The sequence below is a fragment of the Syngnathus floridae genome, chromosome 4 (assembly GCF_059516105.1).
Source record: "Syngnathus floridae isolate MCC-2025c chromosome 4, RoL_Sflo_1.0, whole genome shotgun sequence".
Taxonomy (NCBI): Eukaryota; Metazoa; Chordata; class Actinopteri; order Syngnathiformes; family Syngnathidae; genus Syngnathus; species Syngnathus floridae.
This window is the reverse complement of record NC_142416.1, coordinates 12,255,079-12,268,587: the sequence shown is the minus strand read 5'-3', so window position 1 is coordinate 12,268,587 and position 13,509 is coordinate 12,255,079. Positions and strand designations below refer to the sequence as shown.

The 13,509-nt window shown below is 38.8% G+C and overlaps 2 protein-coding genes across 3 annotated transcripts; one reads left to right on the top strand and one right to left on the bottom strand.

Moving 5' to 3' along the window:
• Positions 1–1,521: 1,521 nt before the first annotated feature.
• tecrb (trans-2,3-enoyl-CoA reductase b) lies at positions 1,522–11,108 on the top strand. Of its 2 annotated transcripts, XM_088373519.1 has the most exons (12): positions 1,522–1,614; positions 5,820–5,870; positions 8,245–8,296; positions 8,388–8,432; positions 9,057–9,160; positions 9,349–9,464; positions 9,636–9,741; positions 9,845–9,917; positions 10,009–10,052; positions 10,129–10,186; positions 10,358–10,446; positions 10,584–11,108. In XM_088373519.1, exons 1-12 carry the CDS (start codon positions 1,600–1,602, stop codon positions 10,755–10,757), a joined length of 927 nt encoding a protein of 308 aa, XP_088229645.1. In that variant the 5' UTR covers positions 1,522–1,599; the 3' UTR covers positions 10,758–11,108. The 2 variants fall into 2 exon arrangements, with proteins under 2 accessions (XP_088229645.1, XP_088229644.1); XM_088373518.1 differs by lacking the exon at positions 1,522–1,614 and having other exon boundaries at positions 5,616–5,870.
• Positions 11,109–11,548: 440 nt separating this feature from the next.
• ndufb7 (NADH:ubiquinone oxidoreductase subunit B7) lies at positions 11,549–13,119 on the bottom strand. Its single transcript, XM_088373521.1, has 3 exons — positions 12,844–13,119; positions 11,928–12,096; positions 11,549–11,710 (listed from the first exon to the last, which is right to left on the bottom strand). Exons 1-3 carry the CDS (start codon positions 12,953–12,955, stop codon positions 11,623–11,625), a joined length of 369 nt encoding a protein of 122 aa, XP_088229647.1. The 5' UTR covers positions 12,956–13,119; the 3' UTR covers positions 11,549–11,622.
• Positions 13,120–13,509: the final 390 nt, after the last annotated feature.

Below are 13,509 nucleotides of genomic sequence, written 5' to 3'. Positions count from 1 at the left end.
TCCGTGATGCCTTCATTTACAGTCAGAAATATTCTAGTACAGTAAAGCGCTATCACCTTTTTAGTCTCTCCATAAAGCAACCTATTTTTAAAGTAGCGTGTGCTAGTTCTTATTGCACAGCCAACATTGACCATTATGACTTGAATAAGCTATGTAAATACACATACGCAACACTCTAGACCAGTTGTTCCTTCTCAGTCAAATGTCAAAGCAAAGTGCTGACTTGAACATTTGTTTGTGAGGTGTGGCCCAGATTTTCGCACAGTTGTGGAGGAATGTACTCAAGCAGTTATTCAGGTTTTGAAGAGAGAAAATCCGGTCACTTCTTTATTGAGGTGGAGGGAACTAACATTTACAACACTTCGTCAGGTTTTCTTCCATCTCCACTCAATTGCATCTGAAAAAACTAACTAAATAATTAATTGTAAACGTCATTACACTTTATTAGAGGACAATTCAGGCAGCAATATTTCTGAAGAAAAAAAAAAAAGCATTTCCCAAAATGCTTGTAAATTATTGTATGTAGTTGTACCAAGTTAAAGGTTGCTCTTAATTTGGTCTTAATAAGTGTGTTTGTGATGTCTTTGTAATGGTTGAGCAAAAGAACAAGGAGTCAAGGGGTCAAAGAAACATCACAGATCAAAGATTAAATTATATAGGATTGAAGATTCTTTTAAGCAGGCAGACAGTGTGGTGGGTAACTGGTTTTAGTAATTGTTGTGTCGATGTGATGAGAATCAACTTCAGAGCAAAATTACTACTGAAATAGGTCTGTAGCAAAGCAAAATGTTTTAATAATATTTTAATTTTAATAAAACTTCAATAATGTAATGAAGGAATGGGGTCGAAATACAAAAGGTCCTGCCTAACTTCAATAATGTAATACCAAAAAAAAGCGTATTTAAAACATACTTTATCAGTTATATGTGTTTTGAAAGTTCATCAACAAAATATTTATAAAATCACAATTTTGGCATTAACACATGATGTATCGTTGGGCTCACAAGTTTAAATAGCCTGGAAGAATTTGAAAGATGTGTCCCCATTCTGTAAAAAAAAAAAAAAAAAAAAAAAAAAAACCATGAATGATCAAGCAAAACACAGTGATATAATTTTGATACAATACAATATAATACAATACAATACAATACAATACAATACAATACAATACCATACCATACCATACCATACCATACCATACCATACCATACCATACCATACCATACCATACCATACCATACCATACCATACAAAACAATAATAAAGAAAGAAAATTATAAAGAAAATCATAAAGAAAACTTACGAGATGGTTTCATCTGTAGTTTCCCTAAAAAATGGGAACATTTTTCTAATTCTGCAAGGGGATGTACATTTTAAACACACCGTACATTGTTATCGACGATGATGGAGCTCCTAATTTACTGAATCCTATTTGCTCGGAAGGAGATACTGTGGGCGGATTCTTCCGACTAACACTCGTTCTGATTGGTTAATAAGCATTCTTTCACCCGCCCAATATCCGTTTAGGGTTTGGATATTTCTCTCTGATTGGAGGTTGCCGTGTCGATCATTTGGAATACCAAGGAAAGGACTGACAAGATGAAGCACTACGAGGTGAGTAGTCACAATGAGTCATTCAAGTAACAATGGGGCTTACAGAAATTTTAACACTTTAATGAGTTGCAAATATATTGCAGCAATGTATTGTAGCGCATACCATGTCAAATTTATGCTTTTGGTAATGCAAGTGTTGGCACAATACAGCACGCGGCAATTTACACCGCCAGGCTGCAGTGACCGAAGCTTTGTGGCTTATCGTATGCGGACATCAGCGGTTTTATTGTTGAATTGTCTCATTGACAAGTTAGTCGCTGTTTGAAGAAAAATCTGTGTACCGCAATTAAGCATTTGTAAGTTAAAGACATATATGATCAGTAAAAACCAATGCATCACCGCCATCTCTGACTGGAATGACTCCTGGCCCTCCTTATCATGTTATTATTACTCAATAATCCAGTTGCGAAAAGAGTAAAGTTTCAACGGTCTCTCTTGGCCAATTGTTCATTACGCACGTCTCTGCAAATCAAGATGCAATTTTTCTATCTATCCGATGTTGAGGAAAACACAACCTAAAACAATGCAAGCACCGGAAGAGGTAAAGAAAATGTGTCTAAGAGCCCCCAAACCCATCAGACAGGATTAAAACAGAATGACAGAAACCGACCCAACCAGTGTCTGGACCCTGAGTTGGGATTCTTAACAACAGCACATGTTGTTACAATGTTACAAGTCAAGGGAGCATGTGTAAACATCATACATTCTCTGGATAAATGCAATCGTTGCAGAAGCAGCACATTTGATAAGCATATAAATGAATATTGGATTTGTTTGATATCTAACTTTGATTGGCACTGTCGTGGTATTTATTAAATGTTTTATTTATTATTATTGTCATTGGCGGCTGTAGTGCAGAAGAGTAGGCTGCTGAATTTTTCTATAATGTTTCGCGCCACAATACTGTATCCAGAATATCAGCATATTTATGCAAAGCGCGATGCAAACTTATCCCAAAGTTCTAATGGATTGTATCGCCTGTAACGTTATCTGTCTTCATTCGAGCTGCTGTTAAACCACTTTTACCATCAGGTGTGCAATTTGAATGACCTCGACTAGCATAAATGACAGTATTATGGATCGTAGTGTGTTTTTTTCTGATTGTGTCCTTTACTGGAGATAATAGGCTTGTATTCCACCAAGTGGTACAATTGGTTTTGATTGTAAACCCTCATCTGGTTTGTTATTCACCCAGGGCTGTGTCGGCGCTTGGTGCGTGACTTTTGCACTAAAATGGGAGTTGACGTTGATTAGTCACTGCTGATGTAGTTTTAACAACAACAAAAAATCACAGCAGAAGGGAATGCTTTGCAATAATATTTACTCACAACAGACACTTCAATTACAAATAACATACCATACGTGTTAGAACACAAGAGCATTGGCACAGGTTGTAGGAATGCTCACCCACTGTGACGTGAAGGTATTTATAGCCAGAGAAAAAAAAATCTTCTCGCTTGGTCTTCTTGCCTATGGGACAGCCAGGTAACATTTGCATTGTCCAATGAGGGAGACCTGTATGGTATTCAAAATCCTATTTGAGGCTCACTCCCCACCCTTTACTAGCTCTTTCACACTTACTTAACCCAAGCAATCAGAAAAAAAACAATTATCAAGGGAAATTCACATCATTCACTCATGTTTTACTGTGAATGTTTCTGCCTCTTCCAGTGAAAAAAATAATCAACATCACCCTGTGAATGTCATTATAGAGTAGTCAACCAGTCAACAACATGTAAATTAGTCGTCATTACAACCCCTTGTAGGCACTTTGGTGATATCTGCATGAACTGCATAAGTAGTGAAAAGGACGGAGCGTGGCAAAGTTTGTGTGGAACACATAAAACAACCTCCAAGTGGAGATGTCCAAAAAGCAACAACAAAAGTGTCAACAACTGGAAGTGACAATGTGTTACATGCCCTTTAGTTGGCCTAGAGTGAATCTAATGGTAGCTAGTCTGAAGTTCAAGTAAAATGTGGCTGGAGGTTTACTATTAACTGTTATCAATGTTTACATAAAAAATATTTTAAAAAGTTGACGGTTTGTTATCCTTAATATGTTATGAACAAAACATCAAAAAATGTTGAATGATTAGTTGTCATGTATTTTATTGGGACAAAAAAAAAAAAAGAGTTTTGGTTTTGAAAAAAAAATGCTTAAAAACTATTCAGGATGATATCGGATAAAAATTGTATGGTAATGCCCATCAGTACAGCTTTGAAACAAAAATCTGCATAAATGTTGCTTGATTGTCTATGGAGGAAAATAACAATAATTAATTGTAATTTTTCTTAATTTTTTTTGTATTGTGAATTTCCCTTTTAACCGCTGTTTCGAACCTGTTATCGTATTAAACAAGACTTCCTAAAGTTGACACCGTAATGTTCTTCTAGTTGAGACGGAATAAACAGCACCTCTGCTGGTGAAAGCTAATTAGTACATATCCATTTTGACGCAGTTATTTAGACACACAAGAATCAGCTTCACAATACGTGACAATTATTACGCCAATGCCTAATTGTTAAAAATGTCCACGTTTTCTTGTTTTGTAAAATGTACCCCAGACTGCACCAAAGCTCTACCTCTCTCTCAACTGTCTAGTGGTTGACTAAACAAAAAAAATCGGCTTTGCTAATTCAAACAATGCTGATTTGACAATCAGTACCTTACCTCTTGCTTGTGTTCATCGTAGCAAGAGCTTTTTAAGTCAGTTCCCCTCGCGTAACCCTCAGTTCATCGTGCCTTAGGCTGACAGGCTGTTGCTATTAGCTTCAGCCTTTATATAGACAAGGGTGAGAGGGTGTGTGTGGTATAAAGTGGCCGCCATGGGTATGTTTGAATGCTTGACTTGGAGAATAGTAAACTGGGGCTATGCGGTGTGATTTTAAATGCTTTTCTTCAATATGCAATAAATCATATCTACTGTATCTAGTTAAATGAGCAATTTAAGTAGTCATAAAAGAGTCTCTGGGGAAAAATCTGACCAAAAATAAATATACAATAAATAAAAACTGTGTTAATAATAATAATAATAATAATAATAATAATAATAATAATACAAAACTATAATAAATGTGTACATTAAAAAAAGTCATAGTCCAATAGATAAGAAACCCATTTGATTGACTGCTTGTACGTTGTATCAACCAACACCTTAAGGTGACTTGCAAAAAGCATTACTGAGCTTCACATTCATTTATTTTTATTAGCAAATTTAAACACCTAAAAGTTAATAATTGTATGTCTTTCATTGAGTAATAGCAACTGTGTGAACAACAAGCATGGGTGGGCTTTACTCAGGGGAATACCCTAACTTAGCTAAGAGAATCTGTGGTATTATCACCCTTGGGTGGCAAGCAAAGGGAAATTATCTAAGTGAGTGACTGAAAGAGGGTTTAAACATAACTGAACCTATTGAAGTAGTGAGGTGTTTTTTAGGCATAAATGGCAGTGCCAATCTAATGACATCAACCCCATAGACATATTGGGGGGGGTCATCGGCAAGAGGTTTGTGCCGAGTTAGCAGTGGGTTTTATATTTAGCTGCAGGGAGAGGAGGAGAGGAGGAGATGGGGTCCAACGGTGTTGGTTGTCATAACACCTCTCCCTTCTGACGACTTAAGCCTAGACTAGACCGAGCGGTCTCTGAATGTTTTTAATGCTAAGATTGGGGGCAAGGGGTGAACATTGGATAATCACGCCAACTCCATAACAATGCGCCTGCTCGAGAGGTTTTTCCCTCCACGAGATGTTTGCAGATGGCAAGTCTGAATCTGCAACTATGCGCACACGTGTCCACTCTCCGGGGGTCGGCTGGCAGTTAAAATAAGCAATTGGCCAGAAGTGAAGGAATGAGACAGGGGCAGCCAGCAAGGGTGGGACGGGGTGGTTGGATGAGGTAAAGGAGGAAGAGGGAGGGGCTGCCAGAGCACCAAGCATGGGGCAGACGGATTTATTTCCACAGCTGAGTGTAGCAACTCTCCTCTTGGGCTCACAGTGGTTCTTCAGGGCTTGACACTTGGGTGGTGGGGAGAAGGGAATAAAGTGAGTCCAGAAGGCGGACGGTCGACATGGATGCCCTCGCGCTTGAGGCTGCCATTGGTAAAAAGCCAGCAAACGGGGCAGCGGCTGCACCTGTACTGGCCCCGGCACCGGTCAAACGTAAACCTGCTAAAAAAGCTAAAAAGGCTGTTGTTTTCTTTGAGGTGGAGATACTTGATGCCAAGACCAAGGACAAGCTCTGCTTCCTGGACAAGGTGAGCAACAACATCGTTAGCTAATTTCACAACACTCATGTTACACTCTGCAGACATCGTTGTTTGCATGGCTTGTGGGTGTGAATGCTTTTTGCACACAAATGAAACAAACTGAGGTGGTCTAATGTAATATGAAATATCCCACTGTAGAACCTACTGAATCTGCCCGAGTTGACGTCCAAGAATGTACAACTGTAAATCTACACTTTCACACATGACCCAACTTTGCCTGCTTAGTGGTCTGGTCACAATGTTGAAAGAGTCCATGTACAGTTGGTCTTTAGTTTAGGCTATAGCACCAATGTAACCCAAATTCGTATTGAGCTGCCCATTCAAATCGTTATTTCCTTAATCTTACCGAAACAATGCTCAAACTTTGTAGGAAAATTTTATGGAGGGCCATTTTCTTTTCACGATTTTGCCATAATGCAAAAAGCATGTCCCACAAAGGCTTGTTTGGACAAGCGTGCTGAAGACCAAGTTGACATCTTCACCTCAAGTCAATCAAAAACCTTTCGGATGAACTAGGACAAAGGTGATGAGCCATTAGAGCACAGTTGTGGGCTGCACATTTTAGAAGTTTCCCTCCTTCGATTCAAATGATCAGCTCTGCAGGTGACTGATAATAATCCCCAATCAGTTTTAGTATTTAAGATACTGTAGGTCCCTGGATTCTCTGCCTACATCAAGCTCTTACCATCATAAACCTTAAGATTGTTAAAAGTAATGTGTAAAGTTCTAAACTATCACACAAATATAAAAAATAATTGATGACCTCTAGAACAGGACTGATGAACTGTGACATCTCAGAAGTGACTAGAGGAAGGATGGCTGAAAGCTTTAGAATTTTCATCAAGTGCATTATTAGCAAATTATTATCTTTGATGGCACATGGTCATCACATTGACAACAATGAGGTCTCTGCATGTGTCTCAGAAGTGAGGTGAGTCGCTTCACATGACCTTGTTACCCCCTAAGCCGAGCCTTTTATTCAGTGTACATTCCATTCTTATTTGATTAAATATGGAGATAAAAATTTGTATCGAACAGACCAGATTACGTTAAATCAATCGGCACGATTTATTCTGAGGACGCTGCGCAGATCCAGTCGACATGGATGATAAAATCGATCTAAAATCTGCTTTTATCCTTACCTGATTTGAGTTCTCAATGTGAGGTTTGTAAATCAATACTGTTCTGGTGTGTACAGTTACATTCGCTGTTTACAACTGCCTTCGCTGTCACTTAGGGCTGGCTGGCCTCATGCAAGCTTTCTGTAGTTTCCCAAACTACAGCGTTGCTTAGTAAAATTTCCATCTGCAGGCAAACTATTTTGCCACTGTATAATTATTTCAGTTAGCGATTTGATTTGCAAATTTGCCTTCCACAATCAAATAGGCACTTTATGGCCATTTTCACAGCTTGTCGAGTAATGGCCACGTGTCCCAATAGCTTTGTCCATCGTGTGTATGCCAGATATAGAAAGGACGGTGTTGCAGTGGTAAGGGATTGTTTCTTTAAATGGTTTATCGTGTCTAGTCAGGGTTTATATAGGACAAAGCACCTATTGAGGCCCAGATAGTTGTGGGGGTTTTATGCATGTAATTCTAAAGAGGCAGGTTCTTTTTTTTAAGTGTTGTGATCTCACTGTAAACGCCACATGGTGTCCCAAATGACATGGAAAGAAGTGAAGCTTGTCAGTCTTTCAAAGCCAGGCTAGAGTCTATTAATGAAATTACTCTACTAGTTTATCATCATGGAAAAACAAACACGGAGTCACTGATGATAGGTTTGCTGCTCAAATGAGCTCGACTTCCCATAGATTGGCAATTGGCAAAAGACCTTGATAGTAAAGATAGAATACTGAATGAAGCGTCACATAGAGCCCCCAGGAACATCTGTAGTATCTCTAATGGCATGTAATGAATAATGATAATGAATAATATTCCATGATGGTTGAAAATGTTTTGCTATGGATTGGAAAAAAATCTGTGCAAGACAACTCCAAACTGATCCGATTGAAGTGTATCTGGATACGATGTGTTGTTATTTATTGTTCGCTTACATGTTTTTTTCTAGAATATGCCATTAGTATGTCCACTTTGTCCACAATTTGTGTGTGTTATGTATCGGGGTTCAAATTTCGTACCAAGCTGACGGCAACCAGCCCGGCACAACAGCGCGCGCTTTGGCTGTGGCCGTAGGATCCTTGAAACCCGAATACCAGCTGTTGGATTGCTCACATCTACGGGTGTGTGTGTGGGCACAGCCAGAGCTAAATTTACCGCTAATCACCGTCATGAATGGAAAACTGGGTTGTTGTCTGTTCCTCAGTATGTTTCCGTCAATTTATTTGTCATGTTGTTATTTGTAGGTAGAACCAAATGCCACCATCGGGGAGATCAAGTCTATGTTCCACAAGAGCCGTAAGTGTTTTCGCTATTGTCTCATCCTAATTAAGTATACATCTTAATTAAGAGCAAGCAAATGTTCACACTGTCTGTCTGTCTGTTTCAGATCCTCAGTGGTACCCAGCCAGACAGTCCATTCGCCTTGACCCCAGTAAGTGGTTTTTGGCTTCATTAAAGTAATTTCGTTGACATCTACTGTGAACCATCTCAACATTTTTTGTGATAGTTTTATTTTTCACATTGACAATAAACACGTTCAAGTTATTCAAAGTATTCTGTGGCATCTGTTCGCACTCACTCACACAGCTATCCAAATGAAATGCAAAGCGTGATGGCTTTAAACTGTTTATTTGGAACTCCCTTTTGACGTTTACTGTAAAACTGACTCATAAAATAAGGTCACAACTAATCACAGCTCATCTTCAGAAAACCGGTGAAGTGTTGTGACCTGGCAACTGTGATGTCATTTTCAGTCAACAGCAAGTGTCAAAATGGCCGTCCCATGAAATGAGATGAGATTTATTTTCCTCAAACGAAACATGATTCACAATACTGTGCCTCAACTAGTTTGGTGCACAGAATATGATCACAAAGAATTTTAGGGTTGACTTCCCCTTTAACACACCAAATTACATAACTTTAAATTCAGACTTGTATGTGTTATGTAAAAACCATAAATGATCGTTGTAAATAACATCTAGCTAGGTCTTGAACCATGAACCATAATACAGCGGGGAACATTATATTTCATTGACTATGTTTATTTGTGTTCCAGAGGGGAAATCTCTAAAAGATGAGGATGTTCTGCAACAGCTTCCTGTGGGAACCACGGCAACCTTTTACTTCCGAGACCTGGGGGCTCAAATCAGCTGGGTCACTGTAAGTACAGGTTGACACGCGTGCACCCACACACAGTATTTTTTAGGTAATTTAATATTCCAGTGCAGTTGAGCAATAATATTACAATTCATGTTTTTCTTCTACTTGGAGTTGTTTGCTGTGCCACGCCCTTTAAATACACGGATTCTCGTTGGTACTGTGATCATGTGGCTTCTCGTGACTTTCAGGTCTTCCTGACAGAGTACACCGGACCTCTCGTCATCTACCTGATGTTCTACTTCAGGGTCCCCTTCATCTATGCTCCTAAATATGATTTCACCACCAGTAAACACTGGGTTGTTCAGTAAGTGACAAAATCTGCTCCATTAAACAAATCTGCTTGACTAGCGATGGACTTACTAAGCCTTTGAGAACATGTTATGATTGAGTCTTTCTGATTTTCATGACACACAAGGCCATGAGCCTACATTTGCTTTTTATTCAGCAGCTAATCCAGAGCTTTTGCTTTTCCCAGTTTGGCCTGCATGTGCCACTCTTTCCACTACGTCAAGAGGCTGCTGGAGACACTGTTTGTCCATCGCTTCTCTCACGGAACCATGCCATTGCGCAACATCTTCAAGGTGAGACTGGTGGCTATTTGAGTGCAGTCAGTCTTCTTATCAAGTGATGTAAATGTTGAGGCACATGTTTTTGTAGATTCTTAGACAAGTGTATGTTTTTCAGAATTGTACATACTACTGGGGCTTTGCAGCATGGATGGCTTATTACATCAATCATCCATTATATACGCCACCAAGTGAGTGCATGAACATACTGTAATACTCTCCCAGACAAAAATGTCTCCTCTGAACTTCATTTCCAATTGTTTGTGTGAATTATTGTTACAGTTTATGGCGAGCAACAAATCAAAATGGCCCTCATCTTGTTTCTGGTAAGAATCCTTCCACACAGCGTATGATATCAGTTACAAGGTACAAGTTTCTGACCGCAGTCGTTTTCTTTCTCAGTTCTGTCAAATTGGTAACTTTTCCATCCACATTGCGCTCCGCAACCTCCGTCCACCAGGTATGTGCATTCATCGATCTGTATTTAACTTGGAAAATCCCATTCAACATATTGAGACAGAATTAAAAGGTGTCTTACGAAATTGCATAGCAGAATAATATTTGAGACAAATGTACAAACATTTTATTGATCTACAAAATATATCTATCTATGATATCTCACTATACTCAGGCTCCAAAACCAGAAAGATACCATATCCAACAAAGAATCCCTTTACCTGGATCTTCCTGCTGGTCTCCTGCCCCAACTACACTTACGAGGTTAATTTTGTTTATTCTTGTTTTTTGTGATGGTCAAATCTGAGTCTGGTATAATCTAAAATGCTTAAAAATAACAGTGTCATAGCTAGTGAAGAATCATCTTTATACTTCATATCACATTCCTCATCTTGTTGCAGTTGGGCTCTTGGCTCGGCTTCACACTGATGACTCAGTGTCTGCCTGTGGCCTTCTTCACCTTGGTGGGTTTCATTCAGATGACCGTGTGGGCCAAGGGAAAGCATCGCAGCTACCTGAAAGAATTCCGTGATTACCCTCCTCTCCGATCACCCATCCTGCCCTTTGTCCTGTAGTCGGTGGCTCCTTCTTCTTAATCAGCTTTCATTGAGGGTAGCAATCTCATCATCTCCCTTTATTTCGTCTCTACTTGTCCACTGGAATTACACTGACTGAATACATGCTCGCGTGCTGCTCGCATGTTTAGCGCTATTTTGATAAGTGTTTAACACATCTCTAGCTTTGTTTCGTTTCACACACTCAACAATCTAACCAATTTTGCCTGGTTCTGTGAATTATTTGTGCAACTGACATGCACCATACAGATCATACAGGTCTGGTTTATGTTTTGATGTTCGGAAATTTATTAATAGTTGTTCACATCCCTTCATCTGAAAAGGTAATTTATTAATAAAAAAGGAACCAAACCTGTGGCTGGTTTTGTTGATTCAGTTTCTACCTGGTGCTAGAAAACATTTGACAAAATTAAATGTGATAAGCATGTCCTCCTCATGAGAAAAATTAGCAAAGCTGCACAATGTTTTGCAACATAGGAGTAATGGGGGCCACCCGATTTTATGAAGAAAAATGTAATTTTATGAGAATATTTAGAAGCACATTGATTAATTGGCTATTCATTACTAAATACATTTGTTTTATTTAGTTGAAAAGTCAGAATTTGACAGAAATGGATCAAAGGTGTAATATAGAGGGCTATAAGAAGGCAAGGGGGTTTGGGGGACAACTTCTACATGAGAAAATACAGTGAGTGAGCTGGAGGGTGAACATAAAGCATGTGCGGCTCAATATAGGGCTGCATGAAGTCACCCCCCCCCACCCCCCCAAAAAAAGCCTAGACTGCAACCTGTAATTTAGCAGCACTGTTTAATGTGAACAGTGTAATGTATATATATACAGAGACGAGGGAACCGATGTGCTTGATTATGCAGCTTCAGCATTGACCTCAATTCTCTTCTTCCTCAGCTGGAGCCTCCTCTCCCTCTCATATTCCTTCATCCGCATCACATAGCTAAAGACAAAAACATACATGAAATATATATTTTGCCTGACTGTACAATGTGTGAGCACACAATACAAAATCCTATGTATGATAATAAAACTGATTGTTTCTAGAAGTTTACTTTAGGCAAATATAATGCATCAAATCTTCCTCTATTTCAAATATATTCGATCAAGCAAAAGTGACCATTGACATAACGCCAATCACTATTGATGTAAACACTTACTCCTGGTGTTGACAGTAGTCCCAGTCATGTCGCTCATGTTTGCAGGCAAGAAAGTTTGGCCAGTTGTCCCGTTTGCACTTCATGAGCTTCAGGAGGTGATGAGCACAATAGTCCCTCTGCTCCAAAGGCAGTTGGGCCAAGTTCATCTGCTCTTGGGTCGCAACCATCTCTGCAAATGACACAGAACATCAATCTTCTTTTGATGCAGAAGTAATGTACCATTTCGAGGCTAACCTGTTCATGCTGAGAAATGTATTGGTTGTGTTGCAAGTGTGAAAATGAATTGAATGAATGAAATATAATAATGGCTTACAACTTAACACATCATGTGGAATAACTATTAACTATTAGTTACCATGATTAGTAACTGATTATTTAGTTAACTTGGAATTACTTTGAGATCCGAGTTGATGTGTCCAATAGCTGCATTATAATCTTTTGTATTACAGTACAACTAACGTAAATGTTTTGGTAATGTGGGAGAAAACCCAAATTCCAAACAGAAACGATATACGAACCCAGAACTTCAGAACTGTGAGGGAAACGCGCAAAGCATAATAACATGCTGATTTTAATATTTTGGTTGGAAAACATGACGAGCTCAAAAGGCCTTATTAAACAGCAGGTTATGATCATTCTCTATTTCGTTTTGTTTATATTGAATCTCTCTGCCCCGCTCTAGAAAAAATAGGAACGAGTGCAATACATTTTCTAAAGTGTAGCTTCTGCTGCATTAATACAAGTAAATGGCAAAATATGGCTTAAAGCAGCTCCTAACGGTAATGGCAGCGCTGACAAGCTATCGCGGAGTTTCATCCATACATGCAAAAATAGATTCGCTAATTTCAGACACCAAGCAAAATAAACAAATGCAATCCTCCGACGCACTTTTGTGGCATTAGTTTTTACTACAAACCTCGTTCTTTCCTCTCAGGAAACCCAAACTGGGGATCGAACTCGAATTTCTTGGCCGGATCTGGTTCGGTGTCGGTCTCAGTGATGTAGCGTCTGACCAGGTGAGCTCCCATTTTATTCTTTATAGATTATGCACTGAATGTGTTCAATCGGGTTGTCTTTAGTCAATGCTGTGAGAATGTTTTCAAAATTGCTTCAGCTATCTGCCATTCGGTCACCTACACAAGCCCTTTGGAGCCACTTCCGTTTCTACCGGAAATAAACAGCTGACAGGACCTTGTGCTTCAAACATATCTTCCCCTTAAAACAAATAAAAGTTCCGCACTTTTTTCGTAATTGTTCATCGACCTGCTCACGATGCTTCACTTGCAAATTTGATGCTGTTCATGTGCTTATTAATTGTAGTATCCCTGTTAATGAAATACCGCCATCAATCAATCAATCAATCGATCAATCAATCAATCAATCAAATTAAATAAAATTAAAATTACATAAAATTAAATAAATAAATATTCAAAATCCATTTTGGGAAAGGCTGTCCAAAGATATCTACTGGACACCACCTAACTATTAAATGGCATTTTATTTTGAAAAAAAAAAAAAAAAAAGAAGTCTGCATGTTTTTTGTTTTTTTTTAAATAAAGGAAGTCAATGTGTTTATGTATGC